General features: G+C 38.5%; 1 protein-coding gene across 2 annotated transcripts in view; it reads left to right on the top strand.

Moving 5' to 3' along the window:
• The window catches only part of LOC128988639 (long-chain-fatty-acid--CoA ligase 1), a 100,414-nt gene that overhangs the window by 10,147 nt on the left and 70,396 nt on the right, over window positions 1–19,871 (top strand). Inside the window, exon 2 of one of the 2 annotated variants that reach the window (XM_054410116.1) lies at window positions 12,285–12,436. In XM_054410116.1, the coding sequence (XP_054266091.1) occupies window positions 12,285–12,436 (152 nt within the window). Of the gene's footprint in view, window positions 1–12,281; window positions 12,437–19,871 lie in introns of both variants that reach the window. The other variant, XM_054410115.1, reaches the window with a different exon arrangement.

Genomic DNA, 19,871 nt, shown 5'->3' with positions numbered 1-19,871 from the left:
CTCCTTATTGAGAGCGTCTGCCCAGACCTCCGCACCGTACAGGAGCACTGACTGGACCGCAGACATCAACAGCCTTCTGCGGCTGGACCGTGGACCTCCGACATTGGCCATTAACCGACTAAGGGAAGAAACCATTTTAGCGGCCTTGTCCGCCGTACGGGTGATCTGGTCTCGCCAGCTGAGCTTGCTGTCCACCATGACCCCAAGGTACTTTGCGGCACGAGTGGTTTGGACTTCAACGTTCCCCACCATCAAAGGCACGATGGTGTCAATCCTCTTTTTAGTCAGAATGACAATCTCAGTTTTGCTCAGAGCGAGCGAGAGACCATGTTCTGCCATCCATGCGTTAATGGTTCGCATGACTCGATTTAGTTTCAGCTGGGCAAGCTCAATGCTACGTGCAGCTATTAAAGCCGCAACGTCATCTGCATACCCAACTAGGACGGTTTCCTCAGGCATCTCGGATCTCAAGAGGCTGTCGTAGGCGACGTTCCAGAGGTCCGGGCCCAGTATGGATCCTTGAGCAGCACCAGAAGTTACATCCATCGTCCTGGAGCCTTCTGTAGTGTCGTAAATGATGAGGCGGTACCGGAGGTAGTCCTCTATCATGCGCATGAGGTATGCCGGGACGTGGAAAGTGTTCTCCAGTGCGTCGAGCATATCGCACCACCTCGCGGAATTAAATGCGTTTCGCACATCAAGTGTTACAAGCAGCACAACCCGACGAGAATAGTTGTTAAACTCCTCAGCTCTCATTACGGCTCGCTTTACCTCCTCAATAGCGTCAACCGTTGACCGTCCCTTCCTGAAACCGTACTGACGAGGGGATAGATTCCCTGCAGCAACCACGGCTGAATTCAGTCGGGAACGGATCAACTTTTCCAAGACTTTCCCAGCAGTGTCCAACATACAGAGAGGTCTGTAAGAGGAGGGTAGGTCTGGGTTTCCTTTTCCCTTCCCCACGAGCACAAGCCTAGCTGTTTTCCAGCAGAAGGGAAACTTCCCCTCGGCCAGACAGGCATTGTACGTGCTCAAAAGGATTTGTGGGTTTATTGAAAAGACTTTCTTCAGGGCCTCACCAGGTACCCCATCCGGTCCAGGAGCCTTGTTGTTCTTCAGGGACAGAACGGCCGCCTCCAACTCCTCGAGACTGAAAAGCGGTACGTCGTCCACCCTTCCGAACTCCCGCAATGGACGCAGTGTGTGAGTCGGGAAAAGGGACTTTACGATCCTCTCCATAGAGGCCCCGTCCATAACGGAAGGTGGAGAGCGGGTGCCAAGCTTCTTGGTTACTATCTTGTAACCAAGGCCCCACGGATCGGAATCGACATCGTCCCTTAATTTCTCCCAGCAACTGCGTTTGCTCCGGTTAATGGCCCGGCGAAGAGACTTCCTTGCCACCTTGTAAGCGTCAGACTTAAGACGTCTATCTTCAGGTTCTCTAGCCCTGGTAGCAAGACGTCTGGCTCTCAATGCTGCCCGTCGTAGTTCTGCGATCTCGGTTGTCCACCAGTACACAGGTCGCTTATCGCACCGGGATATCCTGCGAGGCATTGACTCTTCGCAGGCCGAGACTATCAGCCTCATCAATGATGTAACTGATGTCTCTGCGTGAGCCACGCCGGATGCAGCAGGTACCACTGGCTCTCCCCGTAGTATGACTTCGGTGAATTTGGCCACGTCCAGCTTTTTGGTGTTCCACCGAACGGGCACCTGCCGAGACACGGTAGCTTGTCTCTGATGACTATCCATGACATCAAAAATGATGTACTGGTGGTCACTGGCCGTATAATCCTCTAGGACTCTCCAGGCTCGTATCCTCGGCAAGAGGGACTCAGATGCAAGCGTGATGTCTGGGATCGTTCCCCTCATTCCGGGACGCTGGAAAGTTGGCGTGTTGCCCTCGTTTATGACAACAAGTCCAGCCCTGGCAGCAAAGTCCAGGATGTACTTCCCCCGGGAATTAGTGAGAGTCATTCCCCACTCGACAGCCCTAGCATTGAAATCCCCCGCCACGACAACGTGCCCGGCGGTATCGCGCACGCTCTCTTCCAGGCGGTCTATCTTTCCACGAAAGTCACGGATAGCCTCGTTGGGGGTGAGGTATACACTAAAGTAAGTGACATCCCCGCACCGGACCCAAACGAATCCTCGGCCCTTCGCGTGACTCCTTACCTGCACTTTAGCTGTATTACGAACCCAGAACGCAGCAGTACCAAGTGTATCGGGAAACCAAAGAGATGGGTCCCTGTCCCGGTACTGATACTGTTCGCTGACCAAGAGCGCGTCAACACCGTGTTCGAGGGCAAGCTGACTGAGAAGCGCGTCAGCCGTCCTGGATCGATCTACATTGCACTGGAGGATCCTTATCTTCGTGGTTGGGCTTTCGCTTGTTGTAGTGCGCCTTTAAATGCACTGCACTGCCCAGACCCAGCTATATGTTTAGCGTTTTTATCATTGAGGCCTTTCTCCTTACAGAGGAAACAGGTCTCAACTTTACAGTCCCTACGAGTGTGACCCACCTCCCCGCATCGAAGGCTGTTCTTGCCTCGGTCGGGCCCTTCGCAGTTTCGGGAGGAATGGCCGAAATCAAGGCATTTAAAACACCTCGTTACTTCCACCCTCCGTCTCAACCTGCAATTAACCCATCCAACCCTCAAATGCTGGAGTGCCAAAACCTTACTGGCGTTTGCGTCTGCCATTTCGGCGACCGCCATCCGCTGTTGACTCCGGTTTGGTTTCGTGAGCCACACCCTCAGACTAGCCGTTTGTCCGGCAAGCTCGGGGACAGCTTTTTTTAGGGCATCAATGACGTCATCCTCCGTTGACACGCAATCCATATCCCGAACCTCGACGGACGTCTTGGGTTCGAGAGCACGAACGGTGCCCTGACCTTCCACAGCTGCCTTTAGTTCGGCAGCAAAGGCGGCTTTATCTTTAGACTTACCCAGTTCGAGGAGGACGTCCCCGTCCCGGGTTTGTCTAATCGACCGTACAACCGTGTCGGTTTGCTCTGGCTTAGCCTTGGCCTTGATAACACCCAAGACTTCGGCGAATGATCTTCCCTCCAAAGGCTTGACCAAAATTGCCTCAGTCCTGGGCTTTTTGGGCCGCGACTTTTTAGCGAGTGCCGAGCCAGGCACAGCTTGGGCCACGCCGGTCGATTGCGCCCTCACTGCCACATATGTCTTGGAGCCGACTTCCGCGTGCCTCAATTTCCTCTTCTCCTTTTTCGTAAGGCGCTTTTCCCACACAGTCCCAGATGGTGTTTCTACGACTGACCCCTTTCGGGAGCTACCCTCAATGGGTGTCGCAGGTTGCTGTGGCTGTTGAGGTTTCGCTGGAGCGGCAACTACGTCAGAGAAGGACCTAGAAGTCTGGGTCGCCTTGACCTTAACTTTAGGCTTTGCTGTCTGAACAACCTCTTCTCTTTTTGGAGGGCTTTCTGATGTAGGCCTCCTGCGTTTCTTGGAAGGTCGCGCATTGTCGTCAGGTAGGGACACCACCTTCTCGGCGATCCTTTCCATGGCCGCCTTGCTCACCAGCCGGCAGGCGAAGACAAAACCAAGGTCGTCCTCGAGCTTAGCCATGCCATTTTTAACCACTTGGTTAACTCCTCTCTGCGTCTTAAAGGTTTCAAGCATTGCCTTTATGGTCTGCTCCATGTTTCGAAGCCGGTTTTCAATGTCATTTTCTGCGTCGAGATATTGCTGACGCAGAAGTACCATTCCCGACACTTCCAAATCTAACGCTGTTGTTAGGGATTCCTCCGGCATCCCTTCACCAGACTTAGAGGGTGGTCCACCGTTTCCTTCTCCACTTGTCAAGGGAGATCCCAAAGTCAAGTCTTTTGTACACCTGAAAGATGCAGGTGGAGGGGACGTCTTCACGCCTTTCAATGTTGGCGATCTCTGGACCTTGGAGCTTCGCCCAAAAGGGTCTCGCTCTACTTCCGACTTCTTTTCTTGCTCATTCGAGCTACTTATTAAAGATGTGTTCAGGGTATTTGTTATAAAAGCCATCTTGTGTTTACCAGCGCATCGTGCGGCAAGGGGCGGCCCGGAATAGTCAGGAACGGGTATACCCTCGGGGACAGCGCCCCTACCCCAGTTCCCCGAGGCCCAACCTCCGTTTTCCCAGCACCGGATACCTGACGTGCCGGGGGTCACCCGTCACAATGTAGAGCCCGACCTCTACATCCATGCCGCACTCCCTGACCAAGGACCGAAATGGCTGGTTTCTCACGACTCACTGAGAATACCCATCGGCAGTGCAGAGCACACATCAACCCCTGCAAACACAACAGGGGCACTCCCAAGGACTCCCAGTGAGAGCGTCGGTCACCCTTTTAGTCGCCTCTTACGACAAGCCCGGGAAGGCTGCGGTTCTATTCTAACCCCGAAACCGCAGGGGGGCTTTAATTAAAGTGCTTCTGCCGCAAATGCCAAAGATAACAGAAATTAGCATCTCTCCATTTTAAAAGGTAAGTTTGTTTCAGACAGGCAAATTTGTATCCTCAAAATCAAAATATGTCCCTACTCATTTGTTCCAGTTAGGACTTTACATTCTACTTTACATTAACCGTTCTGATCACATGAAGCCTTGTGCTATTAATGAGGCCCTTTTTGATATTTCTCGTCAATAAAACCACTGCCCCCCTTTTATTAGTCTAATCTGTGTCTTGGCAATCCACTGACCTCTATATTTAAAAGCTCAGTTGGATTTTCTAGATGGGTGTCTCCGCCTTCGTCTGCTTTCGAGCACCCACTCTTCTTCCCCTTGGTATACTGACAATTAATTACCTGACTTGTCAAGGTCATGCAGTAATTCATTAATACTGTTATTTTATAAAGAAAATTTGACAAAAGTTACTTGGCTTGGTGCTTTCATAACTGCAAACTCAAAATACACCCACAAGTAAAAAAGAATCAATTTATTGGTTAAAAAAAACTATGTTTGTGTAAAAACATTATTTACATGAAGTAGATGATTTGTTTGATTTCTCGATCAGCTGTTTCGTTTCTAATGAATTAATAATGTCAAAGATTTGTGATTTAAAATACAAAAATTATTGTAGTAAAGTTTTCTAAATATGGTAACTTATTCTCAACTAAATTTTACCATTCCCAGCATTAAAATAAAGTAGTGAGATCCATTATGAGTAAACTTTAAGGTACACAATCCTTGATTGAAATGTAGTATACATTAACAGTCATAATACACAGCAATTATTATGTAGTAGACTTTGACTATTTTCAAGTAACAAACATATGTTTCTGTAAATAAAAATTATCTTCCATGTTATCCTTATGGAGAAATACGAAACTTTAAAGGGCCCCCGGGCCTCACTCTCTAATTATTACCCTAAAAAGAAGGTTTCCTGCACAACTTCACGTTACGCTCTTTCCAATGACACCAAAAACATGTCAATCGGTTCAGTAGTTTCGGAGGAGTAATTGTCACAAAAATCCTGCTTGCGTATTAAATAAGTACGAGAGGTCGTCCAGTGGTCGAAACTCGACCAAAAATATGTAATGTACTCACTTCTCTATTTTCACCCCACACTGTAAATAAAACATGTGATTGGAGTTTCTTCCATTTTGTTTTGATTTTCTGTTTATATTTCGTTGTTATTTCGTCACCAGCATGGCAACGCATAAGATCCATGTTAATTTTTTCAAATTTGTAAACTCATTTTTTGTGCTTATCTTTGAGCCTATTTAAATTTATAAAGGGATTCTGCACACCTACAGGAAAATAGCTTTCTAACGGTATGCGTAGATTTACCCCACGATGCACACAAGCTGAGAAAAAAGGTTTTAAAGAAACATGCTTGCCTATTAATATATAGACGAGAGGTCGTCCAGTGGTCGAAACTCGACCAAAAATATGTAATGTACTCACTTCTCTATTTTCACCCCACACTGTAAATAAAACATGTGATTGGAGTTTCTTCCATTTGTTTTGATTTTCTGTTTATATTTCGTTGTTATTTCGTCACCAGCATGGCAACGCATAAAATCCATGTTAATTTTTTCAAATTTTCAATCTCATTTTTTGTGCTTATCTTTGAGCCTATTTAAATTTATAAAGGGATTCTGCACACCTACAGGAAAATTGCTTTCTAACGGTATGCGCAGATTTACCCCACGATGCACACAAGCTGAGAAAAAAGGTTTTAAAGAAACATGCTTGCCTATTAATATATAGATAGATAGATAGATATAGATATAGATATAGATATATAGATAAAGATAATCGTTGCTCTGCACTTCTACTTATACCACTTCTACTTCTACTTGTTTACTTGCTAACACTGTGTGACACAATGAATAAATACCTCCGCCGCAGCAAACCTGCCGACTAAAAAATTGAAAATAAATTCCATTTGTCTGAATTTATTTTCAATTAAACCTAATTAAATAGCATTAGGTTTATCGAGTACCTAGGTGTGCTGCTACAAGGAAACTAATAAAATGTTTTTTTATGAAATATTAATAGCTTAGTATAAAATAAATGAATTATCCAAGTTTGATCAAAATATATCCATAAACAAGCAAACTACAACATTTTACAATATTATCCATAAGAATAACATGGGAATTTTAAATTTATAATTTTTTTAATTTTCTCCGTTACCGATGACCGTACAAAAACACTTTGATATATTAAATTATTTGTTTTTTAAGCCTTTTAAAAAGGTCTAGAGAGAAATTTCGAATTTTTGTGTTTTCAGGGTCAAAAATGAGAAAAACCTATTTTTACCCCATAAAACCCCTTGTAAAACCCCGTTCCCAAGGTTCGATCATGCTGGTTCGCGAACTCATTCCAGTTTATCCCATCTTACACCTTTAAACCAAATTTCATCAAAATCGGGCAACAATTACCCAAGTTATCGCGTTCACGGACGTATATATATAAAAATTTGAACGAATGGTGTTTTTGGCCTCTGAGGACATCAAAATGAAAAAGTAAATCGGTCCCGGGCCTAGGTCTTACCGTGCCACCTACGGTAATAGCTACTTCCCTATAGGGAAATTCGCTAAAAGCTCTAGTTCAAATTTAAAAGGTTAACACTTTGACTTCAAGAATCGATTCTATTCTGATGCAGTTGTCATTTGTCATCGAACGATTGTATATCGATTAATAATGCTTTTGAAAGATTGTGTCTATTTTTGATAGTAAAAACCCAGATTTTGAAGTCTTCCCTTACAAAAATACTATATAATGCATCTATGACTTAAACACAAAACATACAAATTAAATAAACCAATAAATTCTTATATAGATGAATAAGAATATAAATAACCACTAATTCTGGGATAGAAGTTGTTTTCTAAATTTTGTATGTAAGAGCTGGTAACATAGTTGGTGGTGAATCTTTAACTGTAACATGCCGGGGGTGGAATAATTCCCTGGAATTCTAAACATTTATGCATATAAGGTGCTATGCCAACTGGGTATACTAGCTGAAAACATTAAAATATTCAAATGATTATTATCAGGTAGAAATGTTAGTCTTTTATAGGTTATGCACAAAACTGTTTAATAGATGAACGTTTTACTGAGTTTAAATTGATAGCCTCCTACGATGCCATTATAGATCTAAAATATTGGGTGTCTTTAGTGTTATCGGGTGTTTTCGATAATTTCATTAACGTTTTGATAAATAACTCATCTCAAATACAGTATTGACTGAACTAACAAACAACATTTCCACTATAGGATGTGTTTAATTCACTTAGTTACCTTTTTTTAACTTTAATTATACTACTAAAGTGTTTATGTCGGTTCATAAAACAATACTATAGAATTTTAAATTATTCTCAATGGGCTATATGTTTCATGTTATCTATTATCAACGCCTGGAGATACCTTAGATTAATGGGTATTACATATGTGGGTACATACCTAATTGAGAAAACACTGCACGTTTATTTTACATGGGTTACATAATAATCCCGGTAGTGATCGCAAGATAATATCACTTAACACACACACACAGAAATTCTTAAAGTTCATGGGACTATATTGAATTATCAGCCAAGTATTTCGTTGGAAGTATTTTATAGTGTTTTCAGCTACGTATGGAAATAAGAAGTTTTATAAAGACTGGTCGAGTTCACGTTTAAAATGACCAAACATATCAAACTAGTAATGAAAGCCAGTAACTCGTCGCACCATGTTGATATTGATCTTGGTTGGACGACACAGAGTATAGGGATGACGATGTTCAGTTCACCAACAAACTGCGTGATATTGCAATATTTATTTCTGGAACGTTTTGTAAAGACATGTTGAAATTGAAACACATCATGTGTAGTTAAATAATTCTTGTTTTTGAACAAGTTTTCTGCACTTGAGATCACTATCACATTAAAGAGCTGGGGACGAAACTGAAGCGTATTTTAACCAGAATATGAAAGAAATAATAGTTTTTTTATAGGGTTGTGATATGAGTGAGAATCCTTATATGGTTTTGTTAAAGCTGTTTCTTCAGGACCATTTTGATACAGTTATCAAGGGCAAAGTTCTGGTTTCGAAAGAAAAAAATTATCTATCACGAAAATAATTTTTTTTTCTGGTTCGGTTCATAAAACAATACTATGGAATTTTAAACCCTTTTCAATATATTATGTTCCATGCTATCTATTATCAACGCCTGGAGATACCTTAGATTAACGGGTATTAAAAACGGCCGTATAATAGGTGTCGTCAGTAGCTACAGTTTTACAAATCCACACACAGACACGGGGTTTAGGGGGACCGAAAACAGATATATTACTACATACTCAAACTCGAAAATGTTCACAAAAACAATACTTCAATATAGACTACTATGTACAGGAATAGAAAGCAATATGAATAATGTAATAATTAATAGTAATTATTACATTGTCATTATAATACCATTACCATTACCATATTTTCAAGCAAAAGTCTCTTGGGCATAGCTTGTTTAGTAACTAGAGGAAAATACTAGACAAAGACAATCAATACGTAACCTTTTACATTACATAGCCAATGTACAATGTTACGTAGTGAAATGTGACAAATTTAGTTTGTGACAAATATTTTTTTGTGTGACTAATTAGACAAATATTGTTCTTTCCGCTTTCGTATGACGCTGTATGTTTTAACAAAAAAATCAGGGGACCATTGATTAAAGAATACACAGACTGTATTACGGGGCATTTGAAAACTATCATTTATCAGATATTAATAATATTTTATTTATTTTATTTTTCTAATGTAAATTATAATATAAACCAATAATATAAATTAGCCGTTTTTAGCTTTAAACTTGTAAACTGGCAAGTCACTTTTTTTATTTATAGCTAATAGAATAAGCTATTAGAAACACGTTGTTTTACCGTTGTTTACGTTGCTTTGACTGAAAGCTATTCTTCAATCAATTTTTTATTTATCTCAATAGCTATTTTAAACACGCGGTTCACAACCCTTCATTTGGGGAGCGAGCTGGTCTAGTACGAGTCTTCGATTCCAAAAAAATGTGCAAAATTGTGCAAACTGTGTAATTGCAAAATGAACCATACGCGTTTTTGAAAGATTGCCTAGGTAGCCTATCAAAACATATCCTCCTAAATCATCCCAATAACCCATCATCTGTCACAATGTTGTAAAGGTAAACTCTTTCCATCAAAAATCTTCAGAAACAGCCAAGTAGGCCAGTCCATGAAGCCACGACCCATCCAACTGCTCTGCCGCCATTAGCATATTATCGTGAATGTTTATTACTAATTTGTTAATTTGTTTGATTGTTGTGGGTTCACAAAAATCTGCTGAATGGTTTGAAATGGCAAAACAGCTGTTTCTATGCTTTTTCTAAACTTTCAATGACACCGTCTCTGCACCACCGTCGATGTGCCTGTGTAATAATCCCATAGAATCGCTGTCATTTTTGTTAAAACACCAAAGCACTATAATTTGAAAATTAAAGCCCATCGGTCAATAGTATCAAAAGCAGATTTGAAATCTACAAAAAAACCTATAATTTTCCCCCCTTTTAACTGATAGTCGTTATTTGACTAACATACTACTGTTGATTAAAAATGTTGTCTATATTTGAGCACCTTCGCCTAAACCCCGCTTAAAACTCTGTGAGGGTTCTACCCACCGGCTGGTTACCGCGTAAACATGGTCCTACAAAAAGAACCTCGAGGTATTATTAAAGTGTTTATCAAGTTGAAATACACTGTAAAATATTCACAAAGATCCAAACTATGCACTGGATGAACTGAAACTTCGTAATTGTTTATTTAAGTATTTACAAAGTCATTTTGAAAATCTGTAAATTAATCTTTTTCACGTGTGACTTTAACTTCTAAATAATAGTTTAAAAAAATCTTCCCATCCATTGCAAGCTCTGATTTGTTAAAAGCACAAAAAGCACACAATCGTTGGAAACAAATTAGGTTTAGAATGTTGAGAGCTTATACAATAGAGGCATGTCCAAACCCAAACTATATTTCAATCCATATAATCCGCCATCTTAGATTGAAATTCAGGCGGCCGGGTATAACCCTAGATTAAGCATACTCCCTTCCCTAAAGGAGTATGCTCAATACATGGTAGAACCATGGATCATAAACATAAACAAATGACGTTGTTGCATTGAACATATATTTTAGCAGTTCCATTGAAGCAATGTTAAATAATGTTTACCTAACCCGCCATGTTAAACTTCCCTATCCCAAGCGTGATGTATACAACTTCTTTACTTCACGAGTTATGTAAAGTTGAAAAAACTCACTCCGTGAGGTAATGAAACCCATTTAAATAACATTGAGTGGTTAACTTAAAAAATATACCTCTATGGAGCCAACGACGCTCAACGCTAGAAATCAGCTGTGCGCTTGAATTTTATTGTTATGCTTTAAAGAATTTTCCTAACCTAGCTTTTGTTTGTAAATGAACGTTAATGTTAGAAGATGTAACCTCCTGTATATTTTCGGGTCAGGTAAAATCTTGTACTTTACACGTTACGCAAGAGCTTGTTTACATCACTTAGGAGAATTATGCAACTAGCTTCCGCTCGTTGCACAACATTCACCTGCGTGATGTAAAGATGCTCTTACTACACTTGTAATGTAAATATCTATTACTTTCGGGCCAAAAACGTAATTTGTTTATGTTTATGATCCATACCGGTATTTTTATAGTAATCGTGGGTAGAACCCTCTTAAGATCACTCCAGTCTCTCAGTCTATTATTTATACTTCAAATAATAGAACACCTGGTTTTGTTACGCAATCTATGTACAAATAATTCACTTGAATGTTAACTTTTGATGTAGGTGTGAAATTTGTGTATTGCGCTGTTAAGTGTTCATTTTCGCTGATTGATTTGCGAAAATAACTTGTTTGAATGGGAGCAGTTAAGAAAACATTGTTTCGACCAAGTTGTAAACATTAACTAACGTTAACGCCGGAACCACTCTTGTAATGAAATACTGGACATTGACAGCTTGTAAAGGTTTACGGGTGTGGTCAATTTTTAAGTGCTAATGCAGGTATACTTGAATGAACACATTTGCTCAATTTTAGGAAATCGAAGTAGGGTAGTTTGTTTTAAAACAAATCTATACTGTATGTCCATCTCCACAAGGGTTGGGTGGCGACGGAAAAGATTGTGTGTTCATTTTTCACCAAAAGAGGTTTAATAGGTTAACATCTGATCCCCGTTTACGAGCTGTGGACAGTTCTACAATAACAATGTACCTAGTTGGATTGAGCATCTTACTGGGTGGGCTGTTGTAAATTACGAATTTATAACGTCGTATACACCAACTTTTTATCCAAACTAAACTGAACATACAATTTACTGTAATATATGGTATCTTTAATGTTTACATGGGTTAAAAATAAATAGAATTTTTGCAGTAAATGTTCGATTTTAATTGAAACGAGCTGCTATACTTCTATAGTGTTATACTTGATATAACTTCACAACGGGAACAGAACGCGGAATATAATAATTTTGTTCTTTAGATATGCTGTATAAAATAGCTAGACATATATTATTCATGTTAAAGTAAAAACCTTATTTTACCACCTAGTGAATTATGGTTTAAGCTTCATTTTGGTCTGCCATATGGTTATATTTTTATTCGATTAAACGATGACCACAAATTCGACTGTATTACAGGTATCACTTTCATAATAGATTTTTCCAATAATTTGTGATTTGCTGGTCCATATAGAGGATTATAAAATTCAGTATACATTCTATATATTCTGATACAGCATGTTGTGTCGTAGCAGAAGACATGGACCAGTATCTGCAGTACGTAGGAGGCCCCGTAGGTGCTCTGGCCCTCACGGCGGTGGCCGCTGGGTCTGCCTACTACCTAGCAAGTAGACCAACGCCTGAAAAACCACTCGTACCACTCGACCATCAGAGCTTCGTGCTTCCGGTGAGTCGAGCCTACTATACTTAGTTTTGTTGAAGCAAAATACTTCTTTCTAATGATTAACTTTGGTGGAACATCCACAAATGCCTTACATGTTATAATCATAAGTTTCAGAGGGTAAATATGGGGTTTTAAGGATGTAGACGAATAAAACATTGTAATGTCGTATTATAATTTTTATAGCAATTTCTGGCGGAAAATATAAGCCAACTAGCTTGTATACTTAAAGCTGGTCATATATAGTTTACAATAGTTAGTTTAGTTATATTCGACAGTTGCTGAGGAATATCTGATCAGTATCTTTTGGATAGTTAAATATACTGTAATTCAATCCTCCTATGTAAACTTAAGATCAATTAAGGGTGGTTGGTAAATGTGTAGTTAACTGTAAAATGTTCGTAAACTGGTGTGATTAATTATTTTGAAGCCTCTATCCAGTTACATGAGTGATGTACAATGTACATGTGATGAATCGTGAGACATCATGTGATGTTAGCAATGTGACACGTGACATCATGTGATGTTGGAAATGTTACATGTGACACCATGTGATACTGTGATGTCATATTGGCCTGAGTAGCGTCCCATTGAGCCCCTGCCAACGAAAACACCTCTTCGACATAGGCTATTAAAGTGTTGAAAATAACTCTTAATCTCTAAAATTTATTGGGTTCTAGATGGATGGTAGCTTGTTTTATTTTTATACTGTACAACGATAATTTCACGTGTTTTTGCAATGTACACAAGAAATTTATTGCTGGTGAATAATATTACTGTACTTAAATGAGTTAGTCAAATTAAGAGGGTTTAACTTAATTTACGTTTTGTTACAAAAGGTCACTGCCACTAGAATTCAATAATTCTTCATATATTAATTCAGAAATTCAGGAATTATATGTTAAGCAGCTGAACTACTATGTGGCATTTCCTTTACACCATTTATAAAATACAATACATTTTACATAATGCTACATTTTAAAGATTCAGTTCCCATTTGTTTGTTCTAAAAATTTTAATTTACAGAAATTATAAGTTATGGTTTAACGTCCTGTTTAGTAATACCATAGATAAAACATATTCTATGGTAATACTAGACATTCCATCCCCATGTTAAATTTGTAGCCAGCTTTTTTGCCAAAATCTTCGTAGTTGATGTGAGCCACCGACAGATCGTGCTGTTCTAAGTTACTGATTTCTGTTGAATACACAATTTTTTACCAATTCAAACTAATGGAAATACTTATTGTGATCTGTATCAACTGTTATGACAAATCAACTTGGCCAGCAACAATAAAATGAGGTGGAAAATATAAAATAAGAAAAATAAGGTGGAGTTTTAGTCACTAGTGCATTCTGTGACTGGCTCACACAACTACAGTTTTTAAACAAAAATCTGGCTACAGCTGGTCCATATGGAGGGATAAGTTATGAGTTGAAATTGGTAAATATTTGATTTTATCGGTAAATAATCAAAAAGACAAGTTCAATATGTGCTTAGTCTCTGTGATATTGAATAAAATTTAACCTATCAATAACCCAAACAAACAGCAAAACGAACCAATTTTTTACAACCACCTCACACCGTTCAACAATCGAACCAATCCTGCATTACACCCCGAATCTTTATATTTATCAAGGTATTAGCAGATAGAATAATACTTTCAGCTAACTATCAGACGAGCTGATAAACTATAGTCCTGCCAGAGTTAACAAGCCCGACCCATCGGTTCAATTACAAGCTTGTCATAACAGCTTGGGGCGCAACAATGACCGCGGAGAACACCCGTGAGTCACGTGTGTGTCTCGTGATTGGTCGACATCACTTGGGTGGTCACGTGACTTGGTGACGTAAGAGCCATGCAAAACTAACTAACCTATAGGTTCACTTTGGCACACGTGTCTCTCTGCATTGTATCTCAGAGAAACTAAACTTATTGATTAAATTAGCTGGGTAGCCGAGTGGATACTTCGCTCTCGAAGTAATTCAAGGGGTTGCAGGTTTTGCCAGGCAAGTCTGTAGTTCGATGGCTCGATTGGTTGACTAGCTAAATAGTTCTGGCTTATAGCCAAGACAATCTTACCCAGCAACAAAGCTATCATCTCATTCATTCGAAACTCGACCTTAACTCTTCTTTCCCTTAAAATACGCACCCTTTTGTGTTGAGGTTGGCGAAATCTAACGTGTGATGTGAAATCCAAATCAAACTTATATAATTTAAAATATAAACATCACCAATATTTTATGAACTTTTAATTTTATTACAATTATTTCATAAAATTAAAGATTCGTAAAATATTGGTGATGTTTTTATTTCAAATTATATTCATTTCAATTACCAGATCTTCTTGAAGATTAAATTAGAAACGTGTTAAACCTTAGTAGGCCTTTATTGGATTGTTAATTTCCAATTAATTATCACTAAAATTAATAGACGTGACTGGTCTTTTTAGCGAATTTCCCTATAGGGAAGTAGCTATTACCGTAGGTCTCATGGTAAGACTTAGGCCCGGGACCGATTTACTTTTTCATTTTAATGTCCCCAGAGGCCAAAAACACCATTCGTTCAAATTTTTATATATGTATATATATATATATATATATATATATATATATATATATAGATATATATATAGATTTATATATATATATATGTGTCCGTGAACACGATAACTTGAGTAATTTTTTATCCGATTTTGATGAAATTTGGTTTGAAGGTGTAAGGCGGGATAAACTTGAATGAGTTCGCGATCCAGCATGATCGGACCATGGGAACAGGGTTTTATGGGGGGTTTTATGGGGTAAAAATTGGTTTTTCTCACTTTTTACCCTCAAAACACAAAATTTCCCAATTTTTCTCTAAACCTTCTTAAAGAGCTTAAAAAAACAAACAATTCAGTATATCAAAGTGTTTTTGTACGGTTATTGGTTACGGAGAAAACTAAAAAAATGGTAAATTTAAAATTCCCATGTTATTCTTATGGAGAATATTGTAAAATGTTGTAGTTTGCTTGTTTATGGATATATTTTGATAAAACTTGGCAAATTTATTTATTTTATAGTAAGCTATCAATATTTTACTAAAAACACACTACTTTATTAGTTTCCTTGTAGCAGCAAACCTAGGTACTCGTTAAACCTAATGTTATTTAAATAGATCAATTGAAAATCAATTCGGCCAAATGGAAATTCGCTTAGACGGCAGGTTTGCTGCGGCGGGGGTATTTTGTTTGCACGTCGCACTTGTATGAATATTTCTATCCTCAGACTGTTGTAATTTTGTGTTTGTTGTAAGCTTTTCTGTACCATTGCGATGTATCCACACTTAAAAATGCTTATACTGATACTGATTTAGCTACCATTGTAACTGGATTATGCCGTGATAAACTTCGATTTTTAACACCTAAAATGACCTGACAGTTATAAATTAAAAGGTATGTCGTAATAATTTCGTCCGTTTGATTCCAAATTGGCTTCGACTCTTGACTTTTGTTTAAAATGTTCTGCATTGTTATTGATAACAGACTGTTCATTCCACTCAGCCAACTCTTTGTATTGTACTTGAATCTAAAACTTGGACGCAGATCAAAATCTAACATAGCATCAATGTGATGTTTTGCACACACGAGTTTAGATATTGCAGCATGTCTTTCAGCGTTTGATGGATCCAAACAATGATGTTTTAAAACCTTTATTGGGCTATTTTAAATTAAATAAAAGCGTCTTAATCATTCGTCAGTTTGCTTCCAAATTGGCCACCTCTCCCTATGTGTTCTAAAAGCATCTGCTTTGTTATTGACTATCACGTCTGTTCTTACTGTTTTCAACCAACACAGCGCAATGAAGTAGCCAAAACGGGATTTATTACGTTTGTTGAGGTGAGATCATTTCATATCTGGCGCTTCGCCCGCATTCTTGGGGGATCTGTCGCTTTCCGACCTCATGAATTCGGGAACACCATTCGCTTGTAGCCTACAAAATTGACTCTTGAAATCAAACGCATTATGACGTGTCGATTCAGTGAGTCCACTGTTCGTGCGTATAAATGAGGAAATAAATTTAGCCTGTGTTTGTAAAGAGTTGCAAAGAGCAAGTGGCAGCGACAAAGGTGGGCTCAAACTTGGCAAAGGGGTGTTTTATTTTGGTACCACAACAACCTTGTCGCTCCTATGTGTTTGTGGGCTCAGACAGTAATTGCATCAGATTTCTCCGATCACCAAACCCCATGGAATTTCTGTAACACGATTAAAATATTTGAAAAGGTTTTATCGGCACTTAAAAGAAGGTTTTTTAAGTATTGATTAAAGCGATCATGTTTGATGATGAATGTTTTTCACAGGGGCAAACGTTCAGAGAACCCCATACTGTACGACAAAGTAGATTTGGATCCAAGTCATTCTGTAGTAAAAAAAGGTCCTAACACTTACAGGGAAGCTCAACGTAGAAAATAAAACATTTTATGTATTTGATTACCAAATAGGCTAACAGATTGCAAATAATTTGTGTTAATAAAATCTCCTACCCCATTTATTTATCATCCGCTATTTTTGTGTACGGATTATTCTTTTAACACCATTCAATCATTTACGTGGACTTCATGCGGCATTGAATGGAATCTTGTTTAAGAACACTGTCAAAACTAATTTTAATTCCTGATTGTTCCCAAGATTTGAGATTTTGCAACACATTTTTTCTATCAATTTACGATATTCATGGTTCTTGCTATGCTTCCATAATAAAATTTACAATCGGGACAGAAAGAAATAGAAAAAGTTAACAAATCTAGACACATTCAGAACAAACTGCTTCTTTTAACTCCTTACCTACACTGATAAAACCATGAACCGTGTTGATACAATTTTAGTTCTCTGACAAAAACTTATTTGAAGACGAAAGCGATGAATCGCAAGGGAAGAGGAGTGGAAGAAGAAGAAAAAGAAAGGCTTTGGCAAAGTACCAAGGTGTCTGTCAGCCGAAGGAATGTCAGGCAGTCCATCTCCTGTCAGTCTAGAAACTAAGCTAAGTGCCAGGTCATTTGTGAATCATGGCTGATCTCTAGTGTCCATCACGAGTACTGAGTACAGGATAGTAGATGACACAATATATCTTTGGTCATCTACTATTCTAGTTGTATGTTTCCTAGGGGTTAGCGTCTCGGGCATCGGTTTGAACAGGTTTGATTTTTGGCCTATACACGAAACTTCTGAAAGCGGAAGAATAATGTTTATACTAAATGCTTCCTACGTAGATATTAAGGAGGATATACCAAAACAAAGCAAAAATAATGTCATGGACCAAAATCATAACTGAGTTAAATCAGTTACGAGTGAATCAACTCGTATGCGATTCGATATTGGGAAGAGTTAGCTACTCAAATTATTCTCAAATCCTTCTCCTTTTCTTGTTTATGGTTGATTGTAATTTGAGGAATAGTTCCGGCCAGAGAATCATCTGATGAAGCAACTAAGTGTACGTGCAAAGAGCTCTGGTCAAAATGGGAAAAAAAACTGGACAAAACCTATTGTTTAAGATTCACTGATAATATTTACTATCCTCTAGTTTTACATGTTTTAACTACAAAGGAACAGTTTAACAAGTGAAAGGGTGATACAAAGAGATTCTAGATGTTCAATACATGTTTCATTTACACGTTAGCAAACATTCCTGAGAGCCTTTTACAGTGTCTACAGCATTCGTATTTTTGTATCGAACAATCACAACACAAACTCAATAGGGTCCCAAAGTCCTTGGGTTTCCAAAAGAGGATTTAATAATTAAATAGCTGAATAGGTCGAAACTAATTGAACTTGAGATGTCCATTAGCTCAATGGCTGCATAATTTAGCACTATCAATAACAGACACATGCATAAGGCCAAAACACGATAAACATGGTTTTTTGTGTTTAAATTATGTCCCGAGAGTTATTTTATACGTCCCCATTGATGTGGGAAGGCTGGGTCCCGCTCACCAGGCCCAAAATACTCGTCCGGTGTCTGAGAAGTGTTATGCGGTGGTCTCAGTATTTTATCCCGAGCGTCCCCCACGTTTTTCCCCCTTAGTGGAGGTTTATCCCGAAACGGAATATTTTTACTCCCCTAGGACAGCGTAGAAATTGCCCGTTCGCAGATACAAAATACAAATCTGCAAAGGGCAAAATAAAAATAATAAAACTTAATGGTACTATAACATTTTGTGTTGGTACATTAACATATCCAAAAAAGTTAAATCCTCCAAAATAATCTTAGATATAGCAGCACATCCTGCGAATTTTGTCAGTGAACAAAATTTCCAATGGTATCAGAGAATCGTTGTTAACGGTATGACAGTTAGTTTGGTTTGGAATATTGACATGCGTGTCTAAGTCTAATAACCTAGAGAAGGCGGTGTCCGCATCTCACCAAAATCATTAAAACCATTATTATTTAAAATGCAATTTAAATAATTTAACTTTTTAAAAATCTATTTTGTTATAACTAGCAAACCCGCCGTAGCTTCGCTCACGAAAATGTAAATTAAGGAGTTAAATGTTTAATCTGATAGGCCAACAAAACATAAAAAAACATATTAGGGCTAAATCCATGTATATATAATCACATAATTTACTTAAGCATGTGTGACTAACGAAGTTAAAACTTCTTCATTTACAACATTAACTGTTTAAATTTTAGTTTGTAATTTACTTCAACCACTAATACTAATACATTCCTTAATCTGGCAAACATTGAACTCCAATTTTACAACAACATACTTATTCTGCAATTGCATGATTGTGGCATTGTCATTATCCCATATCTAGATAGGAATGGACGGGATTGTACTTATCAAAAACTTGTGATCTTCTTTCTTGAACACATAAATAGTTCATAAGTGATAGAAGAGGGCAGGTGCCATCCCATCTAATCATAGATTAAACTTGTTAGCAAATAATTATTCCTTTGACATTGGCATTCCGAACACGTTAAATAATATACTGTTAATAAATTATAGAGAGCACACAGATCTTAAAAACCACAACAAATAGAGTAGGGCCCACACCACCTTGATTTATTAATTCATGTAACTGCTAAAAATGTGCTATGCAGTAATAGTATATTTCACTACTAGTCACGAAAGTGGCCCATTTCGGAGCGAGATCGTGTTTTACTTCTTTCTTATCGAGCCCCGAAATGGGACTTTCGTGACGAGTATTGAACGATACTTTTTTATCGCGATGAAAAAACTACTTCATCAAACTTAAAAAATTATAACGTAACTTTGTTGATGTTAGGCAAAGTATTATTTGTGTCGCGAAAGTAATGTTTGTGTTGCGAAAGTAATGTTTGTGTTGCGAAAGTAATGTTTATGCCAGGAAAAGTCAGCTGATCACTATTTGTTTTTGTTGTATGGAAATTGAAAATTTTCGATGATCTCAGCTGTATGTAAATGGGCTATTTTCGAAT

Source organism: Macrosteles quadrilineatus, unplaced genomic scaffold (genome assembly GCF_028750875.1).
Source record: "Macrosteles quadrilineatus isolate MER2022 unplaced genomic scaffold, UCM_ALF_1.0 Scaffold_3__2_contigs__length_128488019, whole genome shotgun sequence".
Lineage (NCBI taxonomy): Eukaryota > Metazoa > Arthropoda > Insecta > Hemiptera > Cicadellidae > Macrosteles > Macrosteles quadrilineatus.
This window is presented reverse-complemented; position numbering and strand designations above follow the sequence as displayed.